Raw genomic sequence first — 15,403 nt, 5'->3', positions numbered from 1 at the left:
GCACATTAAAAGGATCATTCACCATGATAAGTGGGATTTATCCCAGAGATGTAAGAATGGTTCAACATACCCAAATCAATAAATGTGAAACATCACACCAACAGAATGAAGGACAAAAACCATATGATTATCTCAATAGATGTGGAAAAAGGATTTGATAAAATTCAACATCCCTTTATGATAAAAGACCCTCAACAAACTAGATCTAGAAGGAGTGTACCTCAACACAATAAAGGCCGTATTAGAAAAACCCACAGTTAACATTATACTAAATGGGGAAAAGCCAAAAGGTTTTCTTCAAGGAGCTGGAACAATATAAGGACGCTCACTCTCACCACTCTTATTAAACACAGTACTGGAAGTCCTAGCCAGAGCAAAGAAACAAGAGAGAAAAATAAAGGGCATCCAAATTGCAAAGGAAGAAGTCAAACTGTCCCTGTGTGCAGATGACAAAATCTTATAAAGAGAAAACCCTAAAAGCTCCGCAAAAACACTCAGGATTGATAAACAATTTAAGTAAAGTTGCAAGATACAAAAATCAACATACAAAAATTAGTAGCATTTATATAAACCAACAAGAAACTAGCAGAAAAAGAAATCAAGAAAGCAATCCCATTTATAATAGCTACACACACACACACACCCCCCAAAACACTAAGGTCCAGGACAGTGGCTCATGCCTATATTCTCAGCGCTTTAGGAGGCCAAGGCAGGAGACTGCCTGGGGCCAGGAGTTCGAGACCAGCTTGCACAATACAGTGAGACCCAGTCTCTACAAAATAAAAAAAAAGTATCCGTCCAACAAGGGATTAAAAATCAGAATATATATAGTCCCAGCAACTTGGGGGCCTGAGGAGGGAAGATCGCTTGAGCCCAGGAGTTCAAGGCTGCAGTGGGCTACAATCATGCCATTACATTTCAGCCTGGGCAACAGAGCAAGACCCTGTCTTTAATTAAAAAACAACAAAACAAAACAGAACAAAAACCTAGGAATAAATTTAACCAAGAAGGTGAAAGAGCTTCACAAGGAAGACTATACAACACTGATGAAAGAAATGGAAGTGGTCACAAAAAATGGAAAGACATGCCATGTTCATAGACTGAAAGAATTATAATGTGAAAATAACAATACTACCAAAAGCAATCTACAGATCCAATGCAATACCTATCAAAATACCAAAGACATTCTTCACAGATATAAAAAATAAATAAATAAATAAGCTTCATATGGAACCACAGATGATGCCAGATAGCCAAAGCAACCCTGAACAAAAAGAACAAAGCTGGAGGTACCACATTACCTAAGAAAACAGCATGGTATTGGCATAAAAATAGACACATAGACCAATGGAACAGAATAGAGAACCCAGAAATAAATCCACATATTTATAGTCAACTGATTTTTCACAAAGGCACCAAGAACATTCCATGGAGAAAAGAACAGTTTCTTCAATAAATGGTGCTGGGAAAACTGGATATCCTTAAAAAAAAAAAAAAAAGAAGAAAGAAAGAAAGAAGGAAGGAAAAGAAAAGAAAAAAGGAACTAGACCCCCATCTCTCACTATAAACAAAAATAAAATCAAAACAGATTAAAGATTCAATTCTAGGGCCTGAAACTGTGAAACTACTAGAAGAAAACATTGGGGAAACATTCTAAGAGATTCATCTGGGCCACGATTTTTTTGTATGTAAGACCTGAAAACACTGACAACAAAAGTAAAAGCAGACAAATGGGATCACATCAAACTAAAAAGCTTCTGCACAGCAAAAGAAACAGTCAATGGAGTAAAGAGACAATCTACAGAATGGGAGAAGATATTTGCAAAGTATCCATCCAACAAGGGATTAAAAACCAGAATATATAAAAATTCAAACAACTCAATGGCCAAAGAACCCCCATATAATACCGTTTAAAAATGGGCAAATAATCTGAATAGATTTTTCTCAAAAGAAGACATTTAAAATCAATAATTTTAAAAATGCCCACAGGTGTATGAAAAAATGGTCATCATCACTAATAATTAGGGAAATGCATATCAAAAGCTTAATGAGACATCATCTCATCCCACTTAAAATGGCTATTATTGAAAAGACAAAAAATAACATGCTGGCAAGGACACAAAGGGAATGCTTGTGGGAATGTAAATTATTACAGGCACTATGGAGAACAGTATGGAGGTTCCTCAAAAAACTATATAGATCTACTATATGCTCCAGCAATCTCACTGCTAGGTATATATCCAAAAGAAAGGAACTCAGTATATCAAAGTGATATCTGCATGCCTATGTTCATTGCAGCATTATTCACAAGAGCCAATATATGGAATCAACCTAAGTATCCATTAATGGATGAATAAATAATTAATATACATAGTAAAATACTATTCAGACATAAAAAGGAATGGAATCTTGTCACTGGCAGCAATGTGGATGGAACTGGAGGTCATTATGTTAAGTGAAATAAGCCAGGCACAGAAAGAAAAATATCATATGGTTTCACTCACATGTGAGAATTAATAAAGTCTATCTCATGGAGATGGAGAGTAGAATGATGGTTACCAGAGGCTTGGAAAGGTGAAGACAGGGATAAAGAGAGGTTGGTTAATGGGTACAAAAATACAGTTAAATAACTAAATAACTAAATAAAGTTACTAAGTTCTAGTGTTCAATAGCACAGTAGGGTAACTACAGTTAACAACAATTTATTGTATATTTCAAAATAGCTAGAAGAGAAGATTTGAAATGTTCTTAACCCCCCAAAAAGGACAAATGTTTGAGGTAATGTATATCCTAATTACCCAGATTTGATCACTACACATTGTATGCTGGTATCAAAATATCGCGTGTAAGTCATAAATATGTTTATTGTATATCAATAATTTTTTAAAATATAGTTATAATTTTAACTTAATTTTCTTCCTTAATATTGCCTATTTGTGATTTTTCTATTTTTCTTCTCAGCCCTTGTTAAAGATTGGTCTATTCTATTGGTCTATTTTGTTAGTTTTCAAAGAAACAAATTTTTAGTTTTGTTGATTTTCTAATGTTTCCTCATTATCTATTACATTAACTTCTATTCATCTATATTATTTTGTTTCTCTGCTTTAAGATGTTATTGTCCTTCTAGTTCCTCAAAGTGAACCTTTCACTCATTTATCTTCAATTTTTTTAAAATAAAATTTTGAAGTTATAAATTTCCCTATAATGAGCTGGACACAGTGGCATATGCCTGCAGTACTAGGTACTGGGGAAGCTGAGGCAGGAGAATCACTTGAGCCCGAGAGTTCAAGGCTGTAGTACACCATGTTTGCACCTGTTAATGGCCACTACACTGCAGCCTGAGCAACAAAGCGAGACTCCATCTCTAAAATAAAGTTAATTAATTAATTAAATTTCCTATTATCCTTTAAAACATTTCCTTGGAAGTACCAAAACTGCTGTGATATTTATTATTTATGATTTTTTATCTTCATAACAGTATTCAATTTTTAAATATTGTTCAATTACACATATTTTGTAATTTCATTATAGTTGCCTTTTAACATGTAAGTTATTAGGCCTGTGCTTTGAAATTTCTAAACTTATTTTAAATTAATTTTTATTTATTTATATTTTCATCATATTATAATCATAATATGTTCATTAAAAAATGAATTCTTTGTAATCTGTTATTGTCTTTGTCCTAGTAAGATGTAAATTTCTGTAAATGTTTCATATGCATCTTAAATATGACCACTCGCTTTGCATTTTTGGATTGTAGGATTCTATGTATTCACTATTAGAGCAGGTATGTCTATTATGTATTTACAGATTTCATGCTCTTACTAAATTTTTTCTGCTTGATTACAGATTAATAAAATCTCCCACTAAAATAGACTTGTCAATTTCTACTACTTCTGTTATGTTTTATATATACACACACACACAAACACACACACACACACAGTGAAGATATGTTATTACATGCATACGAATTCAGAATTGTTTATCTTCCAGGTGAACTGAACCTTTTCTCGTAGTTTATCAAGCCCCTTTATCCTCTAGGAGTACATTTTGCCTTAAAGTCTATTATTTCTGATATTGATGATCCAGATTTTTGTTATAATTACTACTTAGCTAGCATCTTTTTTTCTATCTCTTTATTTTCCATATGGTTTTTAGAAAATTTGTTATAATCAGCATATGGCATTTTAAAAAAATCTAATCTGATAATCTGTTTCTTATTGGGTGGATAAAATGCTTTGCTTTTGTTATTACTGATAGATTGAGATTTATTTCTACTTCATATTTTCTGTTTTGGGTTGATCAATCACTTTCTTTCACTTCTTCTTCTCTGCTTTCTACTACATAAAGTTTTCTATGTTCCCTGGTTTTTCCACTGATGATGTGGGAACTATAGATTGTATTTATTAATTAAATGGTAACCTTAACATTTTAGGATACGTAACTAACTACACATTTATCTAATAAAGTCAAATTCAGTGTTTCTATCTTCCTAACATGACATGGATCTTAGCTTACTTAAACTACTGATTGAATACTCTCTCAACAACTATTGTCTAGAGTTTTAGCTTTAATCTTCAAAAAAAACCTTCCAAATGTACAAACATCTAAAACAGACTTGTTATCTTTATAGTCAAAGGTTAATCAGATTTCCTGACATTTCATCTATTTCTTTGCTCACTACTGTTTCTCATATTCCACACTTTCCTTCTGTTTTCACTTTTCTTTCTGCCGAAATATATATATATAAAACATATATATGTCTGTTAATAATACATTTGCTAAATTCTACAAACAATAAACTGTTTTCATGTGCCTGAAAATTATTTTACTCTTGAATGACATTGTGTTTGGGTATAAAATTCTAGCTAGAATTATTGTCCTTCAACACTTGAAAGATATTTCACCCACTATCTTTTGGCTTACCTATCTAGCTAAGAGTGTCTGCTGTCAGCCTATTCTTCTTTTGTAGGTTGTCTTCTCTGTAGCTTTTAAGGTTATTTCATCCTTGATGTTCTGTAGTTTCACGATCATGTTTTGAGGTCTAGATTTATTTTTACTTATCCTGCTTATTAGCTGAAGTAAAAATTCATGGGTTTCTTCAATTCTGGAAAATTCTCAGGATTAAGTTTTTATACTATCTCCTCCATTCTTTCTTGGACTTTCTATTGCGTAATGTTCACTCTTCTCAATCTTTTCTATCTCTAAGTTGGTCTCCCATTTTATTTTTCTGTCTCTCTTATATTGTGTTTTGGGATAGTTCCTCAATATTATTTTCTATTTCACAAATTTATTCTTCAACTGTGTCCAGTCTACAGTTTTTCTCATTTACTGGTTTTTTAAAAAATTTCAATGACCAGTCTAATTTATTCTTTTTTATAATCTATTAGATTTGTTTCATTTCTTCCTGGCTTTGTTTTATAATTCTTTTAAAAGCTGTATCTTCATTTATCTCTTTGAATGCTTTTAGCATACTTATTTAAATGTCTTTGTCTTAATTGCTCTGTAAAAAGATTTTCATTTGGAAAGAATCCCTGCCCTAACTATTAATTTTGTTGGCTGACTTTCTTGGCATTAGACTTTTTTCTTCTGTTTTAGAATTACGATTGCTCATTTTGAGTGGAAAATTTCTGTTTTTCTCTATCCTCACACCACTCTGACAGGGTTTTGTAGTTCCCTCTACCTAGTCCTCTGAGATCCATTACCAGAAACAGGTTTCATAATCACATTTGGAGGTTGTTATCCCCTGGGTATATTGTAAATATACTAGATCCCTTCAAGGAGTCAATGGATATCAAGGTTCTACAGACCCTATGCCCACACCTTCTAAAACACAGTAGCCTCAGTCAATATGTAAATGTCTATTTCTTCCGATCTCTTTTATTAACTGGTTACTTCTTCCAAACTTCTTTTATTATTTATCCTCACCTCTATCAACCCTCTCTCCCTTCCCCTACTAACCCCCAACAACACACGTTCTCTAGCATCAAATAGAAAGTATGACTCAGGTTCACTGAATCAGAACTTTAATAGTTTAAAAGTTTTAATAGTTTAAAAGTTTAATAGTTTTAAACTATTAAAAGTTCTGATTATATTATTATACCTTTCCCTGAAAGTTCTGATTATTTCCCTAAAACTTTCCCTAAAAGTTCTGATTATATTATTATACCTTTCCCTGAAAGTTCTGATTATTTCCCTAAAAGTTTCCCTAAAAGTTCTGATTATGTTATTATACCTTTCCCTGAAAGTACCAAGATCCTTACCAATATCACCTCCTTTTGAACTCAGATCCAATGGCTTCAGCTCCACTAAGCCCACTGTTTTGTGTGTATATTCCAGTTCTTCTCTTTAGAGATGTTTATCTTATATTATTTGATTCTGGCCATGTCTGGGTTTTACCTTTTAATACTTTACCCATTGTTCCTATATGTTTGGCAGAGAAGGGGTTTTAAAAACATAAATTCACTGTGCCATGTTTTATCAGAAAACTATTCTAGATATAAAAAGAAATTCTAAAATATAAAATATCCTGAACCCCTTCAAAGTTCTACAAGGCAATGTGACCTCCACTTTCAATGAGGAAATTGAAGCTACAAGAAAGTTAAGTGTAGTGTTATTAGTTACATAACTAATAAGTGATAAGGAAGTCAGGAATATAATACAGATATGCTGATTCCTAGACATGTGCTCAATTTACTATAGAACTTATTAATTTCTGGAAAATTTTTTCTAGCTTTTACTCAGATTCTCATTTAGTACCACCAAGCTGAGTTTTCTCCATGTTCCCTTGGCCATTCAAAAAATCAAATATTCCAATATTACTTCCCAAGTCAAGAATAACACTAAATAACTGGAAATTCAAAATATCTTTGCTGGTCCCTAATTAACCCATAGTTTTACCAATTATCTGCCTCTCAGTCTTGGCTTCTCCCTTCTTTAGTTCTATCATTAGGCTAAAGCTAATCAGTCTTTCTAGCTGCTTACTTTTTTCATTATTAATAAACATAGTGGGATTAATTTTAAATATACAGAAAATTCCATTCTCCCCAGGTAATACCAATCTGCATGCCTTTATTTAAAAGTATTTACTGAGCATCTATTATGTGTCAAGTACCATGTGCTAAGTGCTAGAATTCAATGATAAGCAAAAACAAACAAGGTCCTTGTTCTCATGGAACATTATACTCTAGAGAAAGAGAGCAAATCACACAAATTAATGTAAATTTACTACTGTCAAACAATTGATATAAAGAAGACATATCTGATATTCTAAAAGTCTATAAAAGATAGGACCTTGTCAGAAAGGTGAAAAAGACTTCCTAGAGAAAGTAACTTTGAACTATAATCTAAAGGAGAAAAAATCACATGAAAAGAAGGAAGTGTTTCTGGCTGAATGGACAGCATGTATAAGGGTCCTGATGTGAGTGAAAGTATTTGAGTATAGTGGCAAAAAGAAAGCACGTGTTGTTAGAAAAGAAAAATCAAGACCATTATGTTAAGGTGTTTTGCTTCTATATTAAAAGAAATTACAAGCTACTAAAAAGTATAAAGCAGAAGAGATGACAAACTGAATTGTGAAAAAAATCAATATGGCTACAATGTACATAATGGATCAAAAATGGGCTTGACTAGATAAAGGTGTGAACCAGTTAGGTCATTGTAGTAGATAAGGCAAGAAATAATAGGTTGAACTACTGTGATAGTGGCGGAGATGCAGAGAAGCAGATGACTTTGAGAAATATAGAGGAGGCAAAACAAACAGGACTTGATGAACGAGTGGCTACACTGTAAAGAGGAAGAAATTCAGTCATTGAAAATAATTATACTTATGATTTGCATAATTAGATGTATGCTACCTTCACTAAGAGGTAACACAGTGAGCCAAAGATTGATTATGAGTTGGTTTTGGACAAAGTAAATTGAAGGCGATGAGATGATGGGGGATGATGTTAAACACGTGTCTAAAGCCTAGAGGTTTGAATCAGAGATATAAATTTGCAAGTTATCTACACATAAATACTGACTGCAACAGAAACATGGAGGAGATTATCTAGGGAAAAATTGTAGAATGAAAAGAAAAAAAGAACCCAAAAGTAAGCCTCGCAAAACTCCAACTTTAATGACTGAGCAGAAGATCATATAAACTTGAAAAGGAATGAAAGGAAAGATTATCTGAGAGATGGGAGAAAAACCAAGAAGGCATTATGTTACAGATTCAAAATAAAACCATAATTCAATAAAAATGTAATTGTTAATAGTATCAAATGCAAAAAACAGGAATCTTTTTCTTTATCCAAATTTTAGGTGACAATCAATATGGGTCCACTATAAATTCTTACTTTTCCAGTTGCCTGTGTTTATGTATACTTACTTAAAGTATTCATCAGAAGGTCACTGTTGTCTTGAAATCTATTATGACTGGCATCTATATCAGGAATCCTGTATTGTGCCATGGTAGGATGTCCCGAGACACAATTCCCTGTATCAGAAGCAGAAGATTTGCAGTCTTCATCTTCTGAGTCACTAGAACTATCCTCACTACTTGAAGATGATGAACTTTTGGAATCTGATGAACTATCACAACTACTCATCTGGTCCATTAGACTAGCTTCTGCCTTCAGTTCTGAAAATAAGAAGAAATGAATAGATAGGTTAAATAAAAAATGCTAAATAAATATAATAAAAATTGAATGTATTAGTTTTTAAGAAACTGTTGAAACTAAAATCAAACATATATTTACAGAACTTAAAGCATTTTATTAAAACACAAAACTATTCTACCACCAAGCCATACTTCAATGATTGGATTACAGAAACTAAAAGGGATAGACAAGGTCTAAATCTAAACTCCACATTTATTTAAACCATTGTACTTAAATATACAGGTGACTCAAATATGAAGTAAATACTGTGAAAAACTATGAAAATTAAAATCTATTTTGGCAGAAACTGTCTTCTGATTATTTTTTATTCCTTTAAATACATATAATGTAATGTGATAATGTAACAGATGAAATTCATTCTTTTCCTGGTTTTCCTAGACAACATTTTGATGAAGCATCTATAGGTTTCCCCCCTGCTCCCTTAACAGGGATTTAAAATATTCTAAGTATTTTTGAAACGCCAGTTCCCATTATAACTTTGGCTATACATATTTCTATAGATAAAAAGAATAATAATGATGTCTTCTTTTGTTTAGTGTTTTTCAAGTTCTAGACACACAAAAAAATCATAGTTGGGAAGGTCTTTAGCCACCATTTAGAACAACTTCATAATTTTATAAATGAGGGAATGAAGATCCAGAAAGGTCAAAAGTTGTCAGTTATATATGGGTAGAGGCAAGTCTACTGACTTTCAAGTCAATATTTTCCTATATGATACAAATGTCAAATAGTTGAACAAAATTTTTTAAACCAAAAAATTCTAAGTCAATAATATGCTCAGTTAACACATTGCCATTTGTTATCATCTTAGTACACTGCTACATTAAGTTAACTGGTAATTTTTAGCCCACTCCCTCATTCTCCCTATTATAGACACACTGGCTTTCTATTATTTGACCACATTAAACCCATTTCCAGGCTATGTTCTTTGTACTAGCTGTTTCCTCTGCCTGGTATATTCTTCACTCAGATCTTTTGTTTGTTTGTTTAATACATAATTTCCATAAAGTAAAATGTATAGCTAGATACATTTTAGCATATATAAAACCTGTATATCTACCACTGAGATCAAGATATAGAATATTTGCATCCCCATGAATATTCTCCTATGCTCTTTTCCAGTCACTAATCACCATTTTGACTTCTATTACCAAAGATTTTTGTCTATTCTTGAACTTCATACAAATGTATTCACTCAGCATGTACTTTTTGGTCTGCCTTCTTTCAACATAATGTTTTTATATTTATTCATGTTACTGAATTAATCTGTAGACTATTCTTCTCTACTGCTATGATATGATATGACATGATATGATATGATATGATATGATATGATATAAATATACCACAAGTTGGTTACCCATTTTCCATTTATGAATATTTGCGTTGTTTTCAGTTTTGGATATTATGAATATAATTGTTATGAAAATTCCTCTACAAGTCTTTTTGAACTTATATACATACTTCTCTTAGGTAGAAAGTTAGAGAGAAATTGCTAAGTCACAATAGGCATAGGTTTAATTTCATTAAAAACTCCCAGTTTTCAAACTGGTTTTACACTCCAACCAGCAAGGTATGAGTCACAGATGCTTCATATCTTCCCTCACTAGGGCACACACACACTTGGTATAGTGAGTCTGATGGGTGTACAATGGTAACTTCTGGTAGTTTTAATTTTCATTTATTTGATGTGATAATATGAAGCCGTGTTTTTTATATGCTTACTGGCCATTTGAATATCATCTTTTGTGAAAAGCCTGTTCAAATCTTTTGTCCATTTTTATGTTTGTCTGTCTTTTGCTTACTGATTAGTAAGAGTTCTTTATAGCTAATTCTTCTGGCTATGAGCCCTTTGTCACACATATGCATCTGTGAATATTTCTTCCAGGTTCCCCCAAGTCTGTAGCTAGGCTTTTCCTTTCATTAATGGTGTCTCTGGAGAAGATTCTAGATCTCTGAAAGGCTGGCTCCTTCTTGAATCAGTTTAAGTGTAACCTTCTCAAAAGGTTCTTTCCTCTCCATTCTGCAACCCCCATTGCCTAGTTTAATTCTCTTCAAGACACTTATTTCTGAAATTCAGTTGAATACTTATTTGTTTACTGCTTGTATCTTCCCCACCCTCCCTCTCACCCTCATCCATACTCCTAAATATAATGTGAGAATAGGAATGTTATCTTGTTCATGTTGTATAATTATCGTTTTACAATGTTGGATTCAATTGATAATTTTTGAGTTTAAGTTCATATGAGATATTGGTTCATAGTTTTCCTTTTCTTGTACTGTCTTTATCTGGTTTGGGTATTGGGGGTAATACTGGCCTCATAAATGAGCTTAGAAATATTCCTTCCTTTTCCTTTTTCCAGAAGAGATTGTGTAATGTCGGTGTTAATTCTCTTTAAATGTTTGGTAGGCTTCTGGGTCTGGCTATTTCTTTTGGGGGTGCTTTTTAATTACTAATTTAATTTATTCAATGTTGATAGAACTATTCAAGTTGCTTACTTCACCTTAGTTGAGTTTTGGTAGTTTTTAGCTTTTGAGGAACTAGTCCATTTCCTCTAAATTGTCAAATTTATGAGCACAAAGCTATAATATTTCTTTTCTTTTCTTTTTAGATAGGGTCTTGCTCTGTCACCCAGGCTGGAGTGCAGTGGCACAACTATGGCTCACTGCCGCTCAACCTCTTGGACTCAAGCAATCCTCTCACCTCAGCCTCCCGAGTAGCTGGGACTACTCAGGTGCACATCACCACGCCTGACCGCCTGACTAATCTAAAAAAGTTTTTTTTTGTAGAGACAGAGTCTCACTATATTGCCTAGGCTGGTCTCAAACTCTTAGGCTCAAGCAATCCTCTTGCTTTGGCCTCCGAAAGTGTTGGGATTACTGGCGTGAACCACCACACCCAGCCTACCATTTCTTTATAATACTTTTAATGGCTGCTGGATCTGTAGTAAATTCATTACTTTCCTGATTATAGATAGAAATTGCACTTTACATTCCTGATATTAGTAATTTGTGCCTTCTGTCTTTTCATTTTTATCAATCTTACTAGAAGTTTATCAGCAGTATTCTCTGATGACTGCCTTTTTGTTTCATTAATTTTCTCTATTGTTTTCAGTTTCCTTGATATCACTTCTTATTTTCATTATTTGTCTCTTTTTGCTTGCTTTGGGTTTAATCTGTTTTTCTTTTTCTACTTTCCTAAAAAAGGGACTTAAATTAATTAATATGATAACTTTCCTCACTTCTAATGTAAGCATTTAGTGCCATAAATTTCCCTCTCAGAACTTCTTTAGTTGCATTACACATATTTTGGCATGCTATGTTAACTTAATACATTTAGTTGCATGTATTTTTAATTTCCTTTGATGATTCTTCTTTAACCCATGGATCCTTTAGAAATGTGTTGTTTAATTTTCAAGTGTTTAGAGATTCTTCCTGTTGTCTGTTACTGATTTTTAGTTTGAATCCATTATGGTCAGATACATACTCTGTATGATTTCAGTTTCTATAAATCTATTGAGATTTGTTTTATGGCTCAGGATATGGTCTATCTTAGTAAATATTCCATAGGCACTTGAAACAAAATGTGTATTCTGCTGTTGTGTGGCATGTTATGTATCTGTCAGTTACATCCTGTTGGTTGATTGTGTTACTCAGATTTCCTATATCAGTGTTGATTTTCTGTCTAGTAGTTCTATTAGTTGCTGAGAGCAGAGTGTTGAAATACCCAGGCATAATTGTGGATTTACAGATTTCTCTTTTCAGTTCTATCAGTTTTTGCTTCATGTTTTTCTCAGTTCAGTTCAGTTGTTAGATGTATACACATTGATGTCTTCCTAGTAAATTAATACTTTAATCATTATTAATGTACTTCTTTGTAGTAATTTATTTTGCTCTTTTTTTTTTGAGACGGAGTCTCACTCTGTCACGCAGGCTGCAGTGCAGTGGTGCAATCTTGGCTCACGGCAACCTCCTCCTCCCAGGATCAAGCGATTCTCCTGCCTCGGCTTCCTGAGTAGCTGGGATTAAGGTGTGTGCCACCACGCCCAGCTAATTTTTGTATTTTTAATAGGGATGGGGTTTCACCATGTTGGCCAGGCTGGTCACGAACTCCTGACCTCAAGTGATCTGCCTGCCTCGGCCTTCCAAAGTGCTGGGATTACAGGTGTGAGCCACTGCGCCTGGCCTGTTTTGCTCTTAAGTCACCTTTATCTGATATTAATATAGCCACATGTTTGTGCTTTTTAACGTTAATGTTTAAATGGCATATATTTTCTATACTGTTACTTTCAAGCTACATATTTCATTAGTTTCCTATAAACAGTTGATAGTTGAGTGCGCTTTTTATACAGTCTGCCAATATCTGCATTTTAATTGGCTTATTTAGACGATATATATTTAAAGTAATTATTGATATATGTTAGGGCTTAAGTGTGTCAATTTGTTATTTGTTTTCTGTTGGCTTCTTCTGTATTTCATTTCTCTTGTCTTGCCTTTCTGTGGGTTACTTGAACCATTTTAGAATGCCATCTCAATTAATTTACAAAGTTTTAAAAGGTGTCATTTTGTATATTTTTCTTAGTAGTTGGTTTGGGTTTTTCAATATACATACCTGATTTGTCAATGCATTCCCATTCTAAGTAAACCTCATATCCATGTAGGTCCACTTTGAAATATCATTATTTTGGGTATCAGAAGGTATTACTACGTTTGTTTCAGTCATCACATAGGATTTAGAAAATCCGTGAGGAATACTATAATCAATTGTACTTATTGATATGTTTGCTCTTTCTGTTGTTGTTTCTGTCTTCCTGATACTCTTAAGATTCCTCCATTTAACGTTTCTCTTCTGTCTGAATGACTTTATATAGCCAATATTTAAGGATAGTTTCCTAGGAACAAATTATTTCAGTTTTCCTTTCTGAAGCAGGCTATTTACCCCTCATTACTGAAGAAGCATTTTGGTAGATACAGAATTCACACTTAACATGTTTTTTTTCTTTCAGCACTTGAAAAATATTATGACACTTCCTTCTGGGCTCCATGACTTCAGATGAGAAATCTGATGTTAACTGAATGGTATTCTTTCATAGGTAATATGTCATTTCTTTCTTGCTTTCAACCCTTTTCTCTTTGCCTTTAGTTTTCAGATGTTTCATTATGATGTACCTTGGCATCAATTTCTTTAGGTTTATCCTATTTGGGGTTTGTTCAGGTTTTTACATCTGTGGGTTTATATCTTTCATAAAACTTGGGAAGTTTTTGCACATATTTCTTTAAATACTCTTTTAACCCTGCTCTCCCTCTTCTTTGAGACTCCAATGACACAAATATTGGATATTTTGTCATTCTTCCACAGATTCTTGGGGATATACTCATCTTGTTTCAGTCTATTTTCTATTTTCAGGTTGAGTGGATTCTATACATCCACAAGTAAACTGATTCTATCCACTCCCTAGCACTGAGCCCATCCAGTGAGTATTTTTGTTGTTATTGTATTTGTCAGTTCTATAATTTCCATTTGATTCTTACGTAAAACTTCTATTTCTTTAATGTGATTTTCTATTTGTTATTTTTTTCATTTGTTTCAAGGGAATGTACAACTGAACCATATTCGTGATAGTCATTTAAAGATCATTGTCAGATAATTCTAACATTTGATTCGTCTTGATGTTGGTATCAGTTGATTGTCTTTTCTCATTCAAGTGATTCTCCTGAATCACAAATTATGTTATGACAGGTAATTTTCTTTTCTCTCTCTCTCTCTCTCTCTTTCTTTTTGACAGAGTTTTGCTCTGTCGCCCAGTCTGGAGTGCAGTGACACAATCTTGGCTCACTGCAACTTCTACCTCCTGGGTTCAAGCAATTCTCCTGCCTCAGTCTCCCAAGTAGCCGGAATTATAGGTGTGCACCACCACACCCAGCTAATTTTTGTAGAGACAGGGTAGAGACAGGGTTTAGTAGAGACAGGGTTTCACCACATTGGCCAGGCTGATCTCAAACTCCTGACCTCAAGTGATCTGCTCACCTTGGCCTCCCAAAGTGCTGGGATTACAGATGTGAGCCACTGTACCTGGCCATGACAGGTAATTTTCTATTGTATCTTGGATATCTTGGTTTTTATGCTAGGGGAGATCTATATCTTATTCACATTTTTAATTTTAGTAGGCAATCACCCAGTTGAGGTTTAGCATGCATATTCTTGCCTACTGTTGTGGGCTGTGGTTTAAATGAAAATCTCGTTTCCAGAGTTTTTGCAGTATTATCTTGGTCTTCTTAACTAAATCTTCAGCAGTTGGGGTCCCTGATGATCTCTGCTGGTGCTATGTGACGAAAAGAAGGGACTTCACCAGGCAAGGAGATATGGTGCGTATAGGTGGAGAAATGGAGTCTCTTGCCTGGGATAAAGAGTGCTTTCTGAGCCTGGCAATTTTTTTTTTTTTTTTTTTTTTTTTTTTTTTTTTTTTGGTGATTAGCTCCCCTGCTTGGAGGGGTGGAGGAAAGGAAAGTGCTTCCTAGCAAAGGGTTTGTTGTGGCAGGATCCCATTTATTGGTGTGATCCAGTCTCAAGATGTCTTTAGATGAGAGAGAAGAATCTTAGGTTAATAGGGCAGGGAGGCAGGTCTAGGAGGTAGTATAAACAGTCTTCCCAGGCTGAATGCTTATTACAATAGAATTCTACCTGCAGGGACTTTCTAGCCATAGAGTGTCTCTGATGGAGGAGGGGAGTCTCAGGC

General features: G+C 33.8%; 1 protein-coding gene across 5 annotated transcripts in view; it reads right to left on the bottom strand.

The window, feature by feature from the left end:
* The window catches only part of EAF2 (ELL associated factor 2), a 59,704-nt gene that overhangs the window by 14,174 nt on the left and 30,127 nt on the right, over positions 1 to 15,403 (bottom strand). For 4 of the 5 annotated variants that reach the window (XM_021934103.2, XM_009200090.3, XM_021934102.2 and 1 more), the window contains one exon: positions 8,375 to 8,626. In XM_021934103.2, coding sequence (XP_021789795.1) covers positions 8,375 to 8,626 — 252 coding nt within the window. Of the gene's footprint in view, positions 1 to 2,995; positions 8,176 to 8,374; positions 8,627 to 15,403 lie in introns of those variants that run through there. The other variant, XM_017955199.3, reaches the window with a different exon arrangement.

Source organism: Papio anubis, chromosome 2 (genome assembly GCF_008728515.1).
Source record: "Papio anubis isolate 15944 chromosome 2, Panubis1.0, whole genome shotgun sequence".
NCBI classification, from domain to species: Eukaryota; Metazoa; Chordata; class Mammalia; order Primates; family Cercopithecidae; genus Papio; species Papio anubis.
The sequence above is the reverse complement of the archived record's forward strand: the minus strand, read 5'-3'. Positions and strand labels throughout refer to the sequence as shown.